The sequence below is a fragment of the Trachypithecus francoisi genome, unplaced genomic scaffold (assembly GCF_009764315.1).
Source record: "Trachypithecus francoisi isolate TF-2019V2 unplaced genomic scaffold, Tfra_2.0 Lachesis_group8, whole genome shotgun sequence".
NCBI classification, from domain to species: Eukaryota; Metazoa; Chordata; class Mammalia; order Primates; family Cercopithecidae; genus Trachypithecus; species Trachypithecus francoisi.
The window spans coordinates 70128956-70151102 of NW_022681473.1; the positions used below are offsets into that span (position 1 = coordinate 70128956).

The 22147-nt window shown below is 45.0% G+C and overlaps 1 protein-coding gene across 1 annotated transcript in view; it reads right to left on the reverse strand.

Moving 5' to 3' along the window:
* The window catches only part of TENM4 (teneurin transmembrane protein 4), a 655906-nt gene that overhangs the window by 553994 nt on the left and 79765 nt on the right, over window positions 1-22147 (reverse strand). The window contains exon 2 of the mRNA XM_033204860.1: window positions 16263-16372. Coding sequence (XP_033060751.1) covers window positions 16263-16272 — 10 coding nt within the window. The 5' untranslated portion in view covers window positions 16273-16372. The remainder of the gene's footprint in view (window positions 1-16262; window positions 16373-22147) is intronic.

Consider the following 22147-nt stretch of genomic DNA (forward strand, 5'->3'; position numbering starts at 1 on the left):
ATACCTACGATAAAGTTTAATTTATAAATTAGGCACAATAAGAGATTAGCAATAATAAATAGAGAAATTATAACACTATACAGTCAGACCTCTGTATCGTGGTTGGTTCCAGGACCCCCTGCAGGCATCCAAATCCAAGAATCTTCAACTCCCTTATATAAAGTGGCATAGTACAGTCTGTAATTGTGGATTTCTATCTGCAGTTGGTTGAATTCATGGATGCAAAACCTGTACGTCCAACTATAATAAAAGTTATGTGACTATCATCTCTCTCTCAAAATATCTTATTGTACTGTATTCACAGGAAACTGAAACTATGGAAAGTGAAACTACTATATTTGGCAACAAAAAGAAATGAAGTACTAACACATACTACAACCTAGATAAACCTTGAAAACATGCTGAGTGAAAGAAGCCAGCCACAAGAAAACACATGTTGTATGATTTCATTTATACAATAAAATGTCCCGAACAGACAAATCTATAGGTGCAGAAAGTAGGTTTGTGGTTGCCTGCACCTGGCCAGAGCAGGGATGGGAATAAGGTGGTGCAGGGGGTGGAGGCATTAGGTTAGGGAGAAATCTGGAGTGACTGTTAATGGGTATGGGTTCTTTTGGGGAGAATAATGAAAATTTTCTAAAACGGATTGTGGTGATGGTTGTCTGACTCTGCAAATACTAAAAACCACTGAACTGTACACTTTAAATGACTGTGTGTATATGTCAATTATGTCTCAATAAAGCTGTTATTTTTAAGAAGCGATGGTTAAATATTTAAAAACATAAAATGAAAGGAAGAAAAAGCAACAATAATCCTTCCAAGTGAAAGCATCTGGAATTTTTTTTTCATTCAGTCAATAAATCTTGAGCCCCTACTATGGCCTGGGCACCTGTCTCTGGGAGCTGGGACTAGAAGTTTCTAGTCTGGTTGGGGAGATACAATGTGGGCACAGAAACATGCTTCATGGTAGAAGAAGCCAAGGAATTGAAATAGTAGGATACCATTTCACACCCACTGGATTGGCAAAAACTAACTTCTGATATTACCACAACGGCAAAAACACAAAGCCATAGATAGGCTGATATACTGCTTTAGGGAGAATAAATAGATATAGTTTGGAAGGAAATTTGGCAGTGTTTAGTAGAGCTGAAGATGCACCTGTCCTGTGTCCTAGCCATCCTATGCATTCCTAGGGTATAGTGGGGAGAGTCTTGCACATGTGCACAAGAGGACATCAGCAAGAACCTTCACGGCAACACGGCTCACACCAGACGACTGGAAACAAACAACCAAGTCCAGCAACAAGTGAAAGGATAAATGAACTCTATTACAGTCATACAACAGGTTATACACAGTGGTAAGTTCCAACAAAACCCAATATATATCAAGTTTGAAGACATACCAAACAATAGCATCTATTGTTTGTGGATACTGTACATACATATGTAGTAAAAGTACAGAATTGTGTGGGAATGAGCAATACCACATTTCAGATACTTGGTGCCTCTTAGGAAGGAGAGGAATGAGATTGGGGGGCACACTGTGGTCTTCAATTGTACCTATTATGTATCTTTTAAGAAGTTACTTGCAATATCTTTCCTTTTTTAAATTGAAATTTGTATTGAGATAATTAAGGGTTCACATGCAGTTTTAAGAAAGAATAGAGAGGTCCCTTGTATACTCTGCCCAGTTTCCCCAATGGTAACATTTTGCAAAAGTATAAAATACTATCATAGCCAAGATATGGATATTGATACAGTCTACCAATCATACTCAAATGTCCCATTTTACTGGTACTCATGTGTGTATGGGTTAAGTTCTGTACAATTTTACCACTCACATAGGTTTGTGTGTCCACACACACACACAACATTTTGCAAAAGTATAAAATACTATCATAGCCAAGATATGGATATTGATACAGTCTACCAATCATACTCAAATGTCCTATTTTACTGGTACTCATGTGTGTATGGGTTAAGTTCTGTACAATTTTACCACTCACATAGGTTTGTGTGTCCATCACCACAGTCGAGATACAGAACATCTCCATAGGGCAAGGATCCTCATGTGTCCTTTTATCTCCATACCCACCTCCCTTCCACCCTCAGCCCAGGTCCTCAACTCCATCAACCACTCACCTCATTTCTAAAATTTTGTCATTTCAAAAAATCAATGAAATCAAACAGTAGTTAAGTTTCTGAGATAGTTTTTTTCTCACTCAGCGTAATTCCTTGGCGATTCATTCAGATTGTTGTACATAAGATATTTCATTCCTTGTTAGTGCTGAGTAGCATTTCATAACATAAATGGACCACAGTTCACTGTTCACCTGTTGAAGGACATCTAGGCTAATTCCAGTTTTGGCTATTATAATACCTAGAATGTTTTAATTGTTCAACTGGGTGGTGGGTATACAGATTTTCACTGTATTCTTTATTCTACTTTTTGATACAAAGAACACTTTATAAATGAAATGAAGGAGGAGAGAAAGGAGGCACTACTAATGTTGAGCCAACTCCATGCAGCCACCATGCTGAGAAGAGGGCAGCTCAGAGTACAGAACTCAGGGTGAATGCTAAGGCCAAGGCCATGGGCCACTGGCAGGTCTGGAGTTCAGGAACAGGGCCAGGGTGCCCACTTGCTTCATGGTTCTAGGCGTTATAGGGAGTAATGAAGCCTGTCCAAGTCCTTCAGCCTCTGGGCAAGTGCTTAGGGAACCTCCCCTATGGTAGAGCTCTTTCCCATGCCTGGGTGTCTGGGTGCGCTGCTCCAAAGTGGGAAAATAAAAAAGAAGGCAGAAGAAAAGAGAAGAACTCACAGTCAGAACATCTAGAAATGCCCCTTTGTGCCCGTAGAAGGCAGAAGAAAAAGCCAAGGGGACAGAATGAAATCTGGCATCTGCTGAAGGCCTTGAGCGAGATCTAGAATTGCAGGAAAGTGGCTGCCTGAACAGTGCTGGAACAGAGAATGCCTATTGGAAGGAACTGAGTGCTTTCTTCTAATTGGATGTCAAAGCTATGCAGGGCTTTTGTTGCCAGTGGTAGATAATGAGGCCCTCCCTGATTCTCTGTGACACTCAGGTGCAGGGGACACAGGTGTAGCCCCGGCTTCCTGTGTACTTCTTACACTCTGATATGGTTTGGCTGTGTCCCCACCCAAATCTCAATTTGAATTGTATCTCCCAGAATTCCCACATGTTGTGGGAGGGACCTGGGGGAAGTAAATGAATCATGCGGGCCAGTCTTTCCCGTGCTATTCTCATGATAGTGAATAAGTCTCACAAGATCTAATGGGTTTATCAGGGGTTTCCATTTTTGCTTCTTCCTTATTTTCTCTTGCCGCCGCCATGTAAGAAGTGCCTTCTACCTCCTGCCATGATTCTGAGGCCTCCCTAGCCATGTGGAACTGTAAGTCCATTTAAACCTCTTCTTGTTTCCAGTTTCAGGTATGTCTTTATCAGCAGCATGAAAATGGGCTAATACACATTTTTCATCCTGTAGCTTTAACCTTCTTTGCCTAAATCCCTGCAAACACCAATTATGAATTTCTTAGTCCTGCGTAGGGCATGGGGCAGTGACAAATTCATGCTATAAACATTTACTGGTGGCCTTCCTGGTGCTCAGACATCTCCCTGACCTCAAGAGCTCCCAGTCGGGACATTTAGAAATGCTCCTGTGTGCTGAGAGAATGGTGACATATGCTGGGAAGGCCACAGAGACTGACTATCTGCGGTGGGATAGGGCAGAAGCCAGGCAATGAGCCTGTGGGGTCGGGGCAGACTGCCTGCAAGTTCACCTCCAGGGGGTACCTGGGAGAATGAGCAGGAGTTTGCCCGACTCAAAGTATCCGAAAGGCTCCGCATGCTCAGAGAAGAGCTTTGTAAAGATGCAAAGGCCAGGAAGCACTGCTATTAAAGCTACGACTACTGCTGCTGTTGCCAAGAGTAATAGTATCTCAACTAACACAGAGTGAGGGTGTTAACTATGTGCCAGGTGTTGTCCCAAGTACTTTATGTGTATTATCTTATTTGACTCTAACAACAACATTATTTTGTTATTACTACTATATCAATTATACACATAAAGTTCCAGAAGCACAGTGTGGCTAGGTAACTTGCTCTAGGGGAAGAACACACTTTGGAAGTAGAAAAGCCCAGATTTAAAACCAGAACCTGAGCTCCCTGCCATCTGTGATAAACTCTTCTGGGAAAAAGGATAATACAGGTGGCCGGGTGCAGTGGCTCACACCTGTAATCCCAGCACTTTGGGAGGCCAAGGTGGGTGGATCTCTTGAGCTCAGGAGTTTGAGACAAGTCTAAGTAACATGGTGAAACCCCGTCTCTACAGAAAAATAATTAGTCAGCTATGTTGACATACACCTGTAGTCCTAGCTACTCAGGAGGCTCAGGTAGGAGGATCGCTTGAGCCCAGGAAGCAGAAGTTGCAGTGAACAGAGATTATGTCACTGTACTCCAGCCTGGGTAACAGTGCCAGACCCTGTCTCAAAAAAAATAAAAGTGGGGGATAATTTAGGGCCTCCTATGATACTGTGAAAACTCTGGGCTTCCTCTGGAGAGCAACGGGAAGCCACTGAAAATCACTAACTAGAGAGGGTCACAGCCCACTTCTGATAGGAATGCTGTCCCAGAGGCCATCTCGAGCTCCTTCCTCAATGTCTCTGAAAGCCCAGCACCTTAGTTTCTGCATTTTCTGAACCTCTTCTTTATTTTGTGTGTTACCATTTTGGTGAACTAATATTCAGCTTCTCTTGGAGAATGAGGCAATACCTCCTCCCGGGACTGCAGGTGCTTGGTGAGGTAGCTGAGCCAATACAGGATGCCTCCTTTCCACAGAGTGCTCCAGACCCACTCCACTCCACATTGTCCATTTCTGTTCTGTCTCCCCAGTCAAACCCTCCACTAGGCAAGGCTGGGTCAGAGCTGGCCCCCGGCCTCCAAGACAAGACACAAGCACAAGGAAGCCTAATGGCAAGGACCTCTCCAGGCCTGGAATCTGTATTTCTTGAGGCTCCCCAGGTGCTACCCATGGCTCTGGGTCCACGTGGCCATCAGGGCTAGACCTTGGCATACTCCCCTCTTCCCTCTCTGAGATCTCCCCACATAATGGGAGGAAATGATTGACTTTGCCACTGGGTTCAAGCCCTGGCTCTGCCACTTGCCACCCGAGAGAACTGTGGCAAGCTCCCTCCCTCCTTGGGTCTAGGCTGGGAGAGAAGGTTGGGTGAGAGGATATCAAGGGTCCCCCCAGCCCTGCCACTCCTCCTAGAGAACCCACAGTGCCCAGAGCTGAGAAGACTCTCATCTCCCCTGCTGAGATGGCAACAACAACCCCTTACCCTTCAATGGGCTGTTGTAAGGTCAACAGGACAATGAACAGAAAACACTGGCCAAATGCAACATGCTCTACATGGTCTACACAGCAAGAGACCATGTTCTTGTTTTATACTAGTTTGTCTCCAGTGCCTCCCAACTCCTTATCTTTCTTGCACGTGTGTGTTTCCTGTAGTGGTTGGGGAGAAGCACGGGAAATGGGGAGGTTGAGGCTGGAGGGTGGCAGAGCTACAGAATGTTTCTCTGGACGTCTGGATTTGCTAGGCCTGGGCCTTGACATGTTCTGGGAAGAGATAATGAACTGCTCAGACACTACTCCTTGCTGCAGAAGACAGGCCTTGTCGGGGAAACGGAGCTGGTGTCAGAAAGACGGCCCTTCTGCCTGGCTGTGTGGAACACGGCATGGCTCCCTGGTTTGCAGGCTTGGATGCTGCTTCTTCGTGGGAGCGATGTGGCAGAGGTAAGTCATCTGTCACACCAGGCTTGGATAGGCCCAGACAGGAATCGGGGTGGTGGATGCGCTGGGAGGATGGCTCTCTCAGGGTTGGGAGGAGGGGGACAGCCACTCTCCCTGCTGGGAAGGGAGGCTCTCTGCTCCCTTCCTTGTGCCAGGCGCTGGGATTCAGAATGGAATCAGCCTCCGGTCCTGCATGGAGGAAGCTCCCCTTATGGCAGAGCAGATAGAAACCCAGGGCTGAAAGATAAGTGGAGCAAGCTCCCCTCTCCGTCACTCCCCAATCCCCTGCTCTGCAATTTAACCATCTGGGCAATGTCCTAATTTCTCTCAGCCTCAGTTTCCTCATCTATGAAATGAGAATGATGATAAAAATAATAGTTGAGTTGCTGTGAGGATTAAGAGACAGAATTCGATAAAATACATAATAACACTTTAATAATAATTTTAGTCGTAGTTATCGGGGGAGAAAGTTAATTTTTCAACAAATACATAGTGAGGATCTATTATTATGTGGCAGGAATTATTTAGGCAATTCTAGTCTATGTAGGCCCTCACTGGAGCATATGAGAACATGGACAGAGGGAAGCAGGGAGTTTCAGGAGCAACAAAGAAGACCAGTCCAGCCTTCCCTTCTCAGCTCTCCCTGCCGTCCCCCAGCCCCTCCCGCCACAGGCCACTCCTCTCCAATCACACCACATGTGCCCTGGCCTGGCTTAACAGTTTCTTCCCTGTATGAGTTACAGACACCTTAGAGGCTGGGAGCTCAAGTTGAGGCCCTAGAATTAACTTATAACCCATGGGAAAACCCCTAACTCTGCCTCCTTAACTGACAATCACTACTAAGCTTCAACTCCACCTTGATCGCTTAGCTTCGCTGATGTGGATTGCTCCAAACAGGTTGAATATTAACTGTGCCTATGAAGGAAGAACCAGGAAATGTTGTCTTTGATAAGCCAGATGGATCACCCTGTCTTGCTCTCAGATAATTCCAAGAACTCTTGGGACGTTGTGTATTTATGTGCACCCAGAGAGGGAGACTCTCCTACGAATGCTGCTTAGGGCCCGCGGCATTACTGTCTGAAAAGCAACTCCCTCAGCAACTCCAACAGCTCTGGGCCTCTTTCCAAACATGTGTGTTGGGCTGAGTGGGGGTAGGGAACAAATACACAATAACATTTATTGAATACCTACTAAGTGCCAGGAGCTTTACAGATATTATTTCCTTTAATCCTCAGAACAACCTTATAAGAAGGAGGTATTATTATAGTATCCCATTTTCAAGATAAGAAAACTGAGGCACAGAGAGTAAAATTAATTTGTCCAAGGTTATGCAGGTTGCTGGGAGGGAGGCAGCATTTGGTCTTAGGTATATCTTGCGCAATGCTGCTGGTCAGTCTGTTATATCAGTGGCTCTCAACCTTTCCTTTCATTATCACCCTTCTCACTGCCAACAGGAGCCCATATACACTTTTGTTCTCCAAAGCCCCCTCTTTCCTGTAAACTTTTAATCTGTAGATATACTGCAGGATACACAGTATGTATATCTGTTCACATACTGCAGCCCCTGGAAGGCCACAAATCATTGTAATAAGATTTTTTTCACCCCCTAAATCTCCCTAACAACCAATTTTGCCCCCTTGGGAGTAATATTGTCCCTGTTGGAAATGCATAAATTACACCAGTGGTTGTCAAAATGTGGTCCCCAAATAGGAGAGAAAGTAAGAAGCAGAAACAATGAACAAAAGAATCAGACCTGTAAGTGATACAGGTACTAAATAAGAAGATAAATGTGTGCAATATTTAAAGAAATATTGGACATATTAGGGTAGCAAAAGTATCAACAAAGAACAACAGACTATCAAAAAAGATAAAGGAGATTGAAAGATAGCCACCTAAAATTTCTAGAAATGAGACTAATGTATGGGCTTCTCAGGGCTATTGTTCTAAGTATGGCTCACAGTATCAGAATGTGCCCTGGCATTGGAATCAGAAAACTGAAATGCTGTGTGACTTGAGACAACCATAGCCTATCTCTGGGTCTCTGTTTCCTCATCTGCAAATAAAAAGTGGAACTAGATGACCTCATAAGTCCAATTCTGTAAACTATTCCATCAAACAACATATAACATCCACTGGGCAATTGTTTTTAATGCTCCCCATGATTGTAAGCATTTTACAGTTTTAAAATTCTTGCCCATGGGCTCTTATCATATCCACTTTTCATATTAGGAAATTGAAGCAGAGAGAGATTAAGTAACTTTCCTAGGGTCCACCGCTGGTAAGTCAGAAAGGCACCCCTTCTGTCTGATTCCAGAGCCTGCTCTTTGTCCCTGTACCATAGGGCCTTCTAACATGCTTGCCTCTTAACATCCTGGAATTCTTGCTCTAGAATTCCTAGAGCAGGAGTCTCTAGCAGAAGTGTCTCAGAGCATGGGACAGCTCAATGGCTAGCAGAGGCTAACAGCAACCAGAATACCCATTCCAGTGGGGCAGATAGAACACCATGAAATTAATGATCAATTGCTACATAGTATTAAGCACATCTATGAGTAAGGCCTTTGCTTATTTTAGACAAGTGCTATTTAAGACAGAGCAACAAACAGTGACAGATTGCTGAGGCTTGCCTTCTGAAGACCCAATTTTGGAGAATTATTCATCTTGAAAGCACTTCTCTCCACCCTGGTTTCCTCGTGTGAAATGGGGATGATAAGAATACATACTATCACTGGGTTGTTGTAAAGATTAAATGAGCTAATACTACTCAGGCAGATACTGACCATACTACAAATGGTAGTTCTTGATGTTGTTCTTGTGATTATTTTCAACCCAGTGGGAAGAAGCTCGGCTTCGTAGCAGATGACCTTGATCCAATTCCAGACTCCCCCACCTCCTAGCTGTGTGACTTAAAGTCATTGACCCTCTCTGAGACTCTGTGGCCCCATCTGCGTGTCAGAAATAATGCTTACCTCACTGGGCAGTTGAGAGGGCTAAATGGACTGTGAAATGCCTAGCACAGTGGCTGACATCTAATAGGTACTCAACAAATGTCTGTTCTCACCCCTGGAGTGTTTTCTGCACACTTGGCTTTTCCACTATGGTTAGAATTCAAAGAGGCAAAGGTTTCTGTGCTTCTCATGGCTCCTTTCCACCAGGGGAATTTTCACAAAGGCAATGGGAGGTGGAAGATGTCTAAAGACATCCATTTCCCAATGGGTAAGTCAAGACAGTACAGCGACAGAGGTCCACAGCCTTGCAAACAGCCCTCAGGCCACTACCTCAACAGCTTTGGATAAACTGACCACCGAGGTGTGCAGCCGCAGATGCAATTAGCAACAGGAAGCGAACTCGATGATTAGGAGGATTTGGTAATTGAAACCACCAAGGATAATGACACTGACCTTCTCATTTGGAAATAAACTAGCATTTGGCTTGTCAATGGCTCTGCAATCATTCTGACTGCACACCCAGCACTGTGTAGTGTCCCTACTCCGAGGATGCAGGATAGGTAAAGAAGGATTGCATCAGAGGGGTTTTGGAAGAGCAGCAACATCCACAGCAGCGGCTGAGTTCATTCTGCTAACCCCGACCCGGCTGGCCTTGGGAAAGGGCAGAATTCCACACTTAGCTTCTATGGCTGCCTGGTGCTCCTTCCCAAAGCACGGGAGCCCCGGGCCAGAAGGCATTCCCTCACAGTATTCCTTTTTAAAGCAAATCGGGAACTCTTGGGTTTCCAGCACAATCTGTGGCACCTTTTAAATTTCATCTTAGATTCACTGCTCCTTCTTCTTCCCTAGGTCTATTCATGTGTTCAGTTAGTCCACCAGGAATAGTAATGAAGCTAACACTGGGTGCTGGAAGACAACGGTGGTATGGGGAGGCCGTCGGCATCCTGAATGCTCCGAGTGGAGACTGGAGGTGCAATCACAGGGAAGCAGAAGCCTAGGAAGATAGACATGGTCTGGGAAGAAAGAGCTGAAACCAGTATGAGGTTATCAGTGGCCACCGCAGCACTGAGAAGGAATGCTCCAGCCTCACCAGTCAGCGCATGGCACCCTGCCAGGACCAGCCTCAGCACTTCTCCCTGTGCAGGGGACAGTATGGTATTTCCAAAGGACAAGACAGGCAGGTCTGGCTTCAAACTCCAGCATTACCAGTTATCAGCTATATGTCCTTCTCTGCATTGCAGTTTGATTATTGGAAATTGGGACATTTCTATCTCTTTGAGCCAAAAATAGATAGGTTTTTATAGTGAAGATAAAACATACTATATGCCTAGCATAGATACCAAGCCATAGTAAGAGTTCAGTAAATGTTTATTTATCCTTGCTTAACAGACATAATTGGCACCATATGGGACAATATACTCTTAGCCTCATAAGGTTTGTCTGCTTTACTAAATATTTACATAGGAACTATGGTGTCCTCTTTAGGATTATTTCTTCAGTCTGACCCTGAGAAAAAATGCACTGTCCTAACTCGTTTAACTTCCCAGGTCCCATCGCCAGCCAGGATGAACAGGGCCTGACCATGTGATAATCTCCGTCACCAGTACCTGTATTTAATAGCAACGTGGGGTTTACATCTTAATTGTGGTCATGTCTTCCATGAAAAGTAAGCAACACGAAAGCAGGGATTATGGATTGTCTGCTGTGCGCATGGGAACTGCCACGGTAGACTCCAATTGGGCGGACCAAAGGAGCATGTTGGCGTCCCTGTTCCATTTTCCAAGAACTGAAAAATATGTCTGGAAGGATACAACAGAAACACATCTTTAAAAGAGCAGCAGTACGTAGCAGTAAACACTGAAGGCCAAAGCAAACAGTGCCAAGCAAGCATGGAGTCATGGGAAAAGCGGTCATGGGCCTTGGAGGAGGCTGATGGGAGTCTGCAGTTTGAATCCGAGCTCTGGCTTTTACTAGCAAGGTATCCTGGGGAGCGGAGAGGGGAGAAAAATCTGCTTATCCATCTGAAAATGGGGAAAACACCACCAACTGCTGCGATGATGACAGGAAGAATGCCTGGCACGTAGTGAGTGCTCAATTCACTGCTGATTTCTTTCTTCCTCCTTTTTCTCATTTCCCCCTCTCTTCTAGATAACTGACATTACTTTATTTGCTAATGAATTAGAATTAGTAGTGAATGACTTTTATCTGCCTGTTGGTGACCATAGGTCCTCCGTATACATACATTTGTACACCATCAAGCAGTTGCTTGTAAAAACACTTTCAATGGCTTCTTACTTTTTAAACGACAATCACAAAAAGCCCCACCTCCTTGGCCTGGCATCTAAACCTTTCCCTGGTAGGCACTGACCCCAAGCTGGAACCCCAGCTGCAACCAGTCTTCTGCTTAAATGCTCACCCACCAGGGTTCTGGGTGAGGTGGGGAGCGCAGTTTAGCCTTGGGTTAGGAAAGATGGTAAGAAAGGCAATCTGAAGGCAGTTACACCAACTTGACCTTAAAGCACCAAGAAGATTCTGCTAAACAGACTAAGATGGGAAAAGGATTCTAGGCCAAGAGAATACCATATGCAAAGGTCTCCCTACAGCAGCGAGGGGTCATTCCAGGAGAACTCCCATCCCCTCTCCACTGAGACTGTTCCCACTTCCCTTCTTCTCTTTACTAGATTAACGGTTGACTTCCTCCTCATTCCCTGCTGGACTCTGGAGTATCTCACCTTTTATATCCACAGTTTTCAAAGTGTGCATCAGGGATCCCTGAGGGTCCCTAAAACCTTTCAGGAAGTCTATGAGGTCAAAACTATTTATAAAAATGCTACAACATCATTTTCCCTTTTCATTCTGGCTTTCTCGTGAACTCATGGTGGAGTTTTCCAGGTTGAACGCAGAAGCAGATACCTCTATAAAGCCAAACGTTGAAGGGATTTGCCAAAATGTAAAACAATGCCACTCCACTCATTTCTGTTTCTTTTGGAAAAGTCATTATTCATAAAAATATGTTATTTATGTTAAAGTAAGGGTTTATTATTGTTAATTTAAATAAGTGATAAATAACAATTTTAACATCTTTCAGTATTAATCACTAATATGGCAAATTTTGACAGATAAAATCCACATAAATGAAAACACTTTGGGGTCTTCAATAACATTGAAGAGTAAAACAGAATGCTGAAATGAGAGAATCTGAGTACAGGTGCTTTAGGGCACACTGTGTAGAAAGCAGGAAGGCAGGGGAGGACAAGGTATGTAAGTGTTCTTGGGTAGCCTTCTCAGGCAGCAATTTCTGCCCATGACTGGGATCCAGTTTGAGTTAATTTTTGTATATGGTGTGAGGAAAGAGTCTAGCTTCATGCTTTTGCACATGGAAATTTAGTGCCCCAGCACCGTTTGCTAAACAGACAACTCAGTCTCTCTGTGCCTTGGTAGCCATAACTCTAACGTGAACTTTAAAAGACTACCTTGCAAGGCATTGTGACATTTAATGAGACAGGGAGAGAAAAACATGGTGTGGGTTCCCTGAAATGTAGCAGATGGTCAATGCTCATAACTGAAAAAATGGACCATGGATCTGAAAGTGCTCTGAGGCACGGGCCATCATGATTACCACATGACCAGAGCTGTTCCATCCCTAAAGGTCTTTAGCACCCATGGTCGCATTTTCTTGTCACCAAGGCCTGTGCGATCTTCAAGACACTGATTTGCAACCCCTTTCCAGGAACCCCTGTTTCTCAGTGGTCCTGAGAATCCCTTTTTATTCTCCTCTTCTCTTTTTTGTCCCTGACTTTCTACCCTAAGTTTTCATTAAATGTTCTTGGTTTTAATTACTTAATTTTAAATTTTTAACTTACTCAAATCCTTTTGGCAAGGGGGTGGGAAGGCATGACTGAATGAGTGAGTCAGTCAACTAAAAGACCCCTAGTGTAAAGACTGAAAAGTGAAGCTCCTGCAGTTAAAGTGACTCACAGGGGTCATCCCACTGCAGGTGTGAGAGGTGAGGCCGTGTGAAGCTAACTCCAGGGCTCTCCACAGTCCTCATTTCCTTCTCCCACCTTGGAAACATCCTTTTAAATCACAGCTCCCTCCTCCACAGTGTTTGCAACACCTCCTGATTTAGTTTTCTCTCTGAATTTCATTAGTGTCCCATTTACCTCCTCCTCCTGATCTCCCAGCCGTTAAGCAGGAGGAGGCTGAGTTGGCAGCAAGGGCTCCGCCTCCTGACCGAGGGATAGGGGAACTCACAGAGGAGGAGGAAAGGACCCCTGAGCTGCAATGCCAGATGCTGTTCTGGTCCACTGGGCTCAAGACAACAGACAGTAACTGGGTCCTGTCTGTGTGTCAGGCACTGAGGGCTCAACGATGAGGAGCTATTTTTGCCTCAGGAAATCCCCAGGCTCAAGGGGATGAATGGATAACGTCTGTGTCATGTGGTGAAGGGACTTCACACTCCTGGGCAGGCAGAGTGAATGCATGAAAAGTGAGCTAGTGGTGGGAGGAGAAAGGCAGTGGGGACATTCCAGGAGGAAGGAACAGTGTATGTGGAGGCTGGATGGCTTGAACAGTAGAATGTAAGCAAGTCACAATATGGAACCTGTTCAATGATTTGCTCTTACACTCCTTCACTGAATCTTTACAAAGTGCCTGCCATGTGCCAGGCATCTTTCCAGGCAGAAGAACACTGCAGGGCCAACAAAGTAGGTCCCTGCTCTTGTGGAGCTTATGTTCTAATAGAAGAAGACAGAAAATAGGCAATTAAACTTGTCTAGTAATACATGCACCAGGTAGAGACAGAGGCTATGCAGAAAGGTTTAAGCGGAAGAGGGTCCCAGAAAGAACAAGCCTGGGAGGACTGCTCCTTTGCACACAGTGGTTGTGGTGGGCCCCCATCCTCACCTCCACCCCGCTCCACCTTGCCCACACCCATGGGCCCCTGCAGCCCCTTGAGCAGTGAACATGCTGTTTCTCAGGGTCCATCAGGTGGCGGCAGGGCTGGGTGAGCAGGCTGCTGCAGGGGTCGAGTTCTGAGATGGCATTCGGACCAGTGTGGGGACAGAGGAGGAGGTCAGAAACGCTGATGAAGGGGCAGAAGTGACTGAGTGAGTGCACACACAGCACAGAGCACAATGGGAGGGATGGTGGGAGATGAGGCTGGAGAGAAAGCGGAACATCCCAGAGGGAAGAATCTTCCTGTGCCAAGGTGCACATTCAATCGCATCCTGCCAGACTCAGATTCTGCAGCCTAGTATTTTTGCAAAGTCTTTCCTGCACCGATTTAGATGAGTTTGATGGGACCAACTACGTGGAAGGCCCCCATGTGGGGATGAACAGCTGAGTCACTTGGGCTGGGTGTTGGGGAACCAGGGAGAGAAAGTCCCTGGGGAGAGAGGGGTTGAAGAGGAGGAGAGGAGACCACACTTCAGATTTAGATGGGGTGGAGGTCTAGATTCAATGACTTTTACATTTTAACTTTCATGTCACTATTACAAGTGAGTATGGTGAGGTTAAAGAGTTCAGCTTTTATCTTACTATGCTGAGTGAGCCTTGGTTTTCTTATCTTAAAAAATGGGGTCACAAGAATACCTTATGGGATTGTGGGAGTCAAATGAGGTGCATCAATCAACAGCTTGGCACAGTGTCTCAGTAAATGTGACCCCGTTTACCTGTCCCTCTATAGAAAATAAAACATCTTTTTTTTTTTTTTTTTTTTTTGAGACAGAGTCTCACTCTGTCACCCAGGCTGGAGTACAATGGCACAATCTTGGCTCACTGCAACTTCTGCCTCCAGAATTCAAGTGATTTTCCTGCCTCAGCCTCCTGAGTAGCTGGGATGACAGGCACCCACCATCATGCCTGGCTAATATTTTTTTACTTTTAGTAGAGACTGGGTTTTACCATGTTGGTCAGGCTGGTCTCGAACTCCTGACCTCAAGTGATCCACCCGCCTTGGCCTCCCAAAGTGCTGGGATTACAGGCATGAGCCACCACGCATAGCCAAAAGGCAAAAAATATTAATGGAGCTCCTCAGAGAACCTATGTTTCTACTGCAGAGCACTGATCTCAGTTTGTAGTTATATACTTTTCAGGGTGAGGGAAGAGACCACCTTTGTTTTTATTCCTTGTGATATCCCCAAAGCTTAACATAGTGCTGGGCTCCTGGTAAATCTTCCATATGTCTTTGTCGAATAACTAAATAAATGATTAATCAGAAGTTACGTAAGGTCCAGACTCCAGCACTTTTAATTTGGAAGACCTTTGACAAGACAATTTCTCTAAGCCTCAATTCCTTTCCTGTAAAATGGAAATCATATCTACTATGGCAGAGGGAGTTACTGCTCTTAAAATATCCATGTCTTCCCACATCTCCTGGAATCCTAGAAATCAGGCAGGACCACAGGGCTAGTTCTGGCCAATGGGTAGTGTGTCACTTTAGGACCAAGTCATTTAAGAGTTAATATTCAACCTTCCAGGGATTTCCTCCTCTGCTACAGAGACCAAAGTGGCCAATCATCCAGGCCAGGTCGTACCCCTAAAATAGGGCAGAGATTTCATCAGCCTGGTCCCTAAGCCACTGGGTAGAGCAAAGCTTTCCACCAATCTTGGATGGATATGTAGCATGAGAAAGAAATACACTTTTGCTAGGTTAAGCCACTAGGATTCTGGAGTTAATTTATTACTGCAGCATAACTAAACCTAACAAGACTCATATTTCTATCCTGAAAGATTGCTGGAAGAATAAGAAAAAGTGCTTGGTACCTAGTAGGTTCACAGTAGGCTTTCAGTAAAGGCCACACTCCCTCTTCCCTGGATCCTTCCTCTGCATCTTCAGCCTCCCTCAATGTGACCAGCTTTCACTTACAATTTCACTCCTCTGTTCCTTCTGTGGCTTGAAACATCATTCCACTTTTCCCATAGAACCCAGAAGTTTCTTGCTGTTTTTTTTTATTGCTTTTCTGCACAGCAATATGAGGAAAAGCTTCTAGAGAGCCATCTTAGCCACCAGACCTGGCCTCCAGACCACCTGCCTTCTGGGCAGCCTTCCACTCACCTCCCTGTATCCCATTCCCCACTGTGCCTCTGATCTCACTCCAGTTCAGCTCAAGATATAGCCACCAGACTCTGGGCCCTGCACCCTGGTCTCCTGTACCCAAGAATGACCTTGATTGGCATTGCTGCCTCTCTGGTCCTAGACCCACATGTGACCGCACCCCCATCACATAACTGCTGGATGCCCGATCCTTGCCCACCTTGCCCTCCCACCATGATGGCTGCCAGGTTGGTTTCTAGCAACCATTGCCACCTACCAGTCCTACTGCATCTGCTCCAGGATAAGGCCACCTTTACTCTGGCCAGACCTCCTCTTACTTTCTATGCTGCCAAGCCGCAAAAGCCTCCAACCAAAAAACATGCAAATGTTCAGAGTCTGAGATTGCATTTCTCATCAAGGCCACAAATTTGCAGCTAATGATGGAAAATCAGAGCAGACAAAGGGACTGACCTGGCTCCATGTCAGCACGTTCTGAAGAGTCAGCAATGCAGCAATGTTCGTGGGCCCTGCAGCCCTCGCTCCAAGGCCATTGGATCCTGGAGGACGGTGCGGGATCTTTTCTGTTGAAGCAGAGAACACAGATTCAACTCAGCGAGGTGGCAAGATGCCCCAATCCTTTCTCACAGACCCTCCACTCCAGCAGTCATTGCAAACACACACCATGGGAAAATGAAGCTTGTTCCTGGTCCCACAGCAATGAAGAGAAGCAAGTGGGGTCCTAGCACCCTGCAAATCCCACACAGATGCTTCCTCTATGCAGCCTTCCTGAGAGGCTCGAATATACCTTCCTCTATTCTCCCATGTCATCTTGTGCTATGGGAGTAATGGTCTTGTCTTAAAATCATTGTTTACACACATTTCCTTGAGTGAACCAAACCCTGCAGGACAGAGACTGAAGATCTGCCGTTTTTACAACCCAAGCACCCGGCACAAGGCTTGGAGCAAAGTAGGAACTGAGTGTTGTTTGCCCAAAGGATTGACTGCATACTGTGATAGGGGGTAGACAGGGAATGGAGCATGGGGTTAAGGTCTAGGGTTAGTAGCCAGTGGCCCCCGTTAACAATTCCGTCACAGATTCACCAGACAAATAAGTCACTGACCTTCTCTGAATCTTACTGTCTTGCTGCTATGGTTTGAATGTGTTCCTCAAAAGTGCTGGAACCTAAATTCCTCGGTGTGGTAGTATTGGGAGGTAGGGACTAATGGGGGTGCCCGGGTTGTGATGGCTCTGTCTTGACAAATGGATTAATGCATTCTTGTAGGAGTGCGTGAGTTGTCTCAATCGTGGGTTGTTACAAAGCAAGGCTGGCCCCTCATGCTTCTCTCTTCCACATGTGCTCACTTGCCCTTCCGCTTTTTCCCTTGGGATGAAGAAGCAGGAGGCCTTTGCCAGATGCTGGCACCATGCTCTTGGACTTCTCAGCCTCCAAAACTCTGAGCTAAATACATTTCTTTTCTTTATAAATTACCCAGTCTGTGGCATTCTGTTACAGCAGCAGAAAATGGACTAAAGCACTTGATCTATGGAATGGGTCGATCTTCCTGTAATATATCACATGAGAGTGTTGGGGTCACCTGGACAGAGGTCTTTACACAGAAGAGTTCCTGTTCTGGCCCAGCTGCTGATTGCAACCTCTGGCGAATGACTTCCCCTCTCTGAGCCTCAGTTTCCTCATCTGAAAGAAGGAAACTCTGAACTGGGAGACGTGTGAGGTCCTTTCTGGCCCTAGAATCCTATGACTATAAATTTGATTTATAGGACTCTGGGACTAAGGAGATACCTGTACAAAATAAAGGTTTTTCCAAATGAAGAAAAGAAAGTCTACCCTACTCAAAAGAAGGGTAAGGGGAGGTGCTAAGGTTTTAGGTCATTTGCTTCAGGTCATTGTAAGAGAAGGAATAGGAATTTGAACATAGGCCCTCAAAGATTCAAGGTCCCTGTACTTTTCCTGCCCCATACTGCCACACTCACCCATAAAATACTACAAAATGCCTTATTATACAAGAGACCCACTAGGCTAAAGATTAAGGCATGAAGGGTATACTTAGGCATAGGAGGTTAAGCCCCCAAAAAGCCATTATTTGAGAAGTTCCCTGAATTCATTTTTCCCAAATAGATCTAGGATCCTAGCTAAAAAAATTACTGTCTGTTATAAGGTGAGGAATTGCTGGTAATTCCCATGAAAAACAAAATGCATTTAATTGTAAAATTTTGTTGTCTTTATCTACATTTAATATGTTTCTTTATGGCAAATTATTTTAAATAAACAGTAACTCTATTAGGCAGGAACATTCACCAGCCTCTGGCCAAGTACAGAATATCCCATTGGTACCCTCCAGAGACTGGCTCCTGAACTACCTTCAGGGTCGAATTTTTCTTCTTTTTTTTTGTGAGATGAGGATTTTGCTCTTGTGGCCCAGGCTGGAGTGCAGTGGGATGATCTAGCTCACTGCAACCTCCGCCTCCCGGGTTCAAGTGATTCTTCAGTCACAGCCTCCTGAGTAGCTGGGATTACAGGTGCCCACCACCACAGCCAGCTAATTTTTGTATTTTTAATAGAGATGGGGTTTTGCCATGTTTGCCAGGCTGATCTCGAATTCCTGACCTCACGTGATCTGCCTGCCTCGGCCTCCCAAAGTGCTGGGATTACAGGCTTGAGCCACCATGCCTGGCCAGGGTAGGAAAATTAATGGGCACAAGTAGAGTTAACAAGAGTTTGGGAGTAAACTTAGAAAAGTCCTTATAAATCATATTATATTCATTAAGATTAAAAATAGGCAGTACACCAATCAGGATATGACTATTATTTTACACATTTCAAATAGGCAATAATGGCTATTACACCTTTAATTTTTATTGCCCTGCCTTGTTCATTAGAAGTTTACCTCCCCTCCCCTGCCACACACACACAACCCCACGCCAGGTTGCAAAGACAGCAGGAAATTGGCTTCCTTGGCTATAAAAATGGGCAAGGGACAAGGTACTTTCTCTGGTGTCCCCAAGTGCCAAATGTCTGGTGGCTTTTAGGACACAGAGCTGTTACCTTTGTCCCCAAGGGTCCTGCTGGGGTCCTAGTCACGTAAGTGATATGTATGTTTGATGCTTGGATGAAACACTCAAATTTCTTTCTCAAGCCCCCTTTTTTGTATCTGGGTTATTAAACTCCATCATCTCTCCCTTCCCCTCATAGCTTCAGGCCAAAGCTTGTGCCTTGGCTTCTCACCTGTGCCTTATGGTCCCTCCCCCTTGAAGAAGCTGCAGAGCTGCAGTTTTTACTCCTCTTCTGCTCTCATCCTTGCCAAGGCTTCAGGGAAAACCTCAACTCTTTGTCTTCAGTCTTTCAATCTGTTTATTTCTTTTTCAAATCCTGTCCCTAAATTCCCTTTTTTTCAAAGTACCTCCAGTAGGCAATACAAAGACAGTTAATGAAACTAAAATGCTCATTGGTTGCTGGAAAGGTTTTAAAAGTATTTATGTGCTAGCATTCTGTCGAGGGGAAATTGAGTTAGGAAGGGATTACGGCATTATTCATTCATTCACATATTCACTCATTCATTCATATACTGAGGATTGTTGCTGGGCAGAATACCATAATGATTCTGAAGCAAATCCTGCTTTGGGGAAGCTCATAGGCTGGCAAGAAAAACAAGACACGGCCGTAGAGAACTATAATGTTTGGCAGTTTTGTAAGAGAGATGCAGACAGAACCTAATGAGTGAACAGAGGATGGAGTGATCACCATGGCTGACAAATCATGGAAGACTGCCTTGCAGCAGACTTTGTATAAGGTAGGGGACATGAAGACAGGGGAGGTACTCCACATAAGGGAGGAGAGCCATGGTAGGTAAAAGCATGACAAAGAACAAATGTAGAGCTCAGCTTTCCAGCATGTGTGAGCTGTGCAGAGGGGAGTGAAGGACATCACACCCAACAAGAGATGTGCGCCTCAACAGGCTGGGGAATGTGGTCATTGTTCAGTGAGTAATAGGGAGCCTCTGAGTGCTGTTGAGCAGAGATGTGACATAACTGGAAATCTGCTCTAGGAAGATGAATGTGGCAAGCCTTGCACAATATGAACTGGAAGAGGAGTTGCCTGGGGCAGGGAGCTCCTAATTGTGTGCCAGGGATTGGGTAGGCTGTTAGGTGCTTTGATGTTATTTAGCCTTCTAAACAACTGCAGGAGGCAAGCATTATCCTTCCAGACTTGGAGATGAAGAAAGGAGACTCTGGGAAATCTAAGCTGCTGCTCCAAATCCCCTAGTGAGGAAGCAAGGGAGACAAGATCCAAACCCTATTCTTTTGCTCTCTAGGCAAGTCATAAAGCAAGCTGTAACCCTGTGCATGACACCGTGTACCTGACACAACTGTCTTTCTTCTCCCAGTGCATCTCCCGCCCGTCCACGGGTATGTAGAGCTTGATCATTTCCTGGGTTGCCTTTCAGGAAGGCCCAGGTGGAATTAAATGCAGAGTGCCTCTACTTCTGTTGGATTCCCCTAAAGTGACCAGAGATCAAGGAGATAAGATGATGCCTTAAGTCAGGTTCCAAAACAACAACACTGACTGCAGAGAATTGCAAAGGTAGCAGGAAACCACCCTCCTCCCTGGCAAGGAGTGTTAGTTTTTGTCTTTCCCTTTTCAGCTAAGCCGTGGTACTGGGAGTAGTGGACACAGAAACCCAGGAGAAAATCTTCTGGATACCCAGGAATCTGCTGGGGCCCTGCAGAATGTCAGTGAGAAACTCAGCATTCCTGTGCTCTGGGCTGACCCCCTGTTTAGGGAAGGCAGCCCAGAGGGCTCCTAATGCACTCGGAACTGTATCATCGCACCTGCAGCCTGGAGGAGATGACCTCCCATCAAGATGCCTGCTATTAAAACTTTGTTTAAGGAAAATAAAAAGATATCCTCATTCTAAACGTGGGACACAGTGATAAGTGTGTTCTATACTTGACAATCAAGGGTTCAGGTTTGCTGAGAGGAAGCCTGGCACAGGTAAGAGGTGGAGCTTTGGAAGCAGAGTGGGGCTGAATCACAGCTCCCCCAGTCACCAGCTGTGCAGCGTTGGCCAAACCACTTAGTTTTTTACATTTCTTTATTATTAAATAGGAATAAAAATAATGGACTAGAGAGAATAAGTACCTGACCCTTAGTACATACATAATAATGTAGAATAATTTCTTCCAGTCTTAAATGTTCAACATCATAGGCATTGCTTTCTCAGGGAGGTAGCTTTCCTCCTCACAAATTTACCAATTGAAGAAATGGATTTTTGGAGAAAAAATGCCAAAACTACAGCAAACTATTCATATCCTTGAGCTAGCTCTTATGACCAGTGTCTTATAATTATTCATCTTTACAACTTTCTTTTCCACCAGACTGGGAGCTCCTTGAAAACAGTGACCACTATGTCTTCAATTCTCAGCACATAGTTTTGTCTCTTTCTACCTCAGCTACCTTATTTTGAGATCTGTATAAACTACAGAGTCTGTAGTTCTGGGATTTTTATGGTCCCAGCCTGGTTTGAAGAGTGACTTTAAGCAACACCTTTAGGAGCACATCCAACATTCTGAAAACCATCTCATTATCACGTAAATTATTAGCACAAAATACTTCACCTTTTTACTCTGCTAAGAGCTTTGGTTTCTGATCCAAGCTGATTATATGTGCCAACATTTTCAATAACATCTTAATAACGCCAATCCTCCCAGGCCTCTGGACAGAATCAGACCAGGTGGAGAGATCCAGAGTTCAAAGGCATCCTGAAGGGGCATGTCACGGGGGAAAGAAATGAAGCATCAAAACTGGATTCAAATCCTGTCTGTGCAGTTGAGACAAGCCAGCATAGTGCCTGGGATCAGGATAATTGCTCAGTAAAGGTTAATACCCTTCTCCTGACTCCTGAGAAAAGTAAAGCCATAAAACTTGTTGCAAGTAAACAGGGAGAAAAGATCCACCACATTCCTGAGTCCATTTAGAATATGGATTTTTTTAAAGCCTTTCTAAGGACTGGATGAAGCAGGTTATTTCATTTTAATTTTGGTAGCTGCAGCTGCTGCTTGTGGACTCAAAGACCAATTTTCACATTAAAAAGAAAAAAAAAACACATACACACCCACACACAAACTCACCAAGAAACTTCACTGCATACACAGAACAGCATCTCCTTCATAGAGCACATCAGTGAGGTGGAAAAATCTGGAATGGCCTGCTCTAGACACTCAGAGCTAGGTGGAAATCCCTGTGCGTGCTCACCCCCGCCTCCCCTCCCATCTTGCCTCCTCTCTGGCCTGAACGTCAAAGAGCAGCTCGTGAGCCACACAGCGTAATGGAATGTTT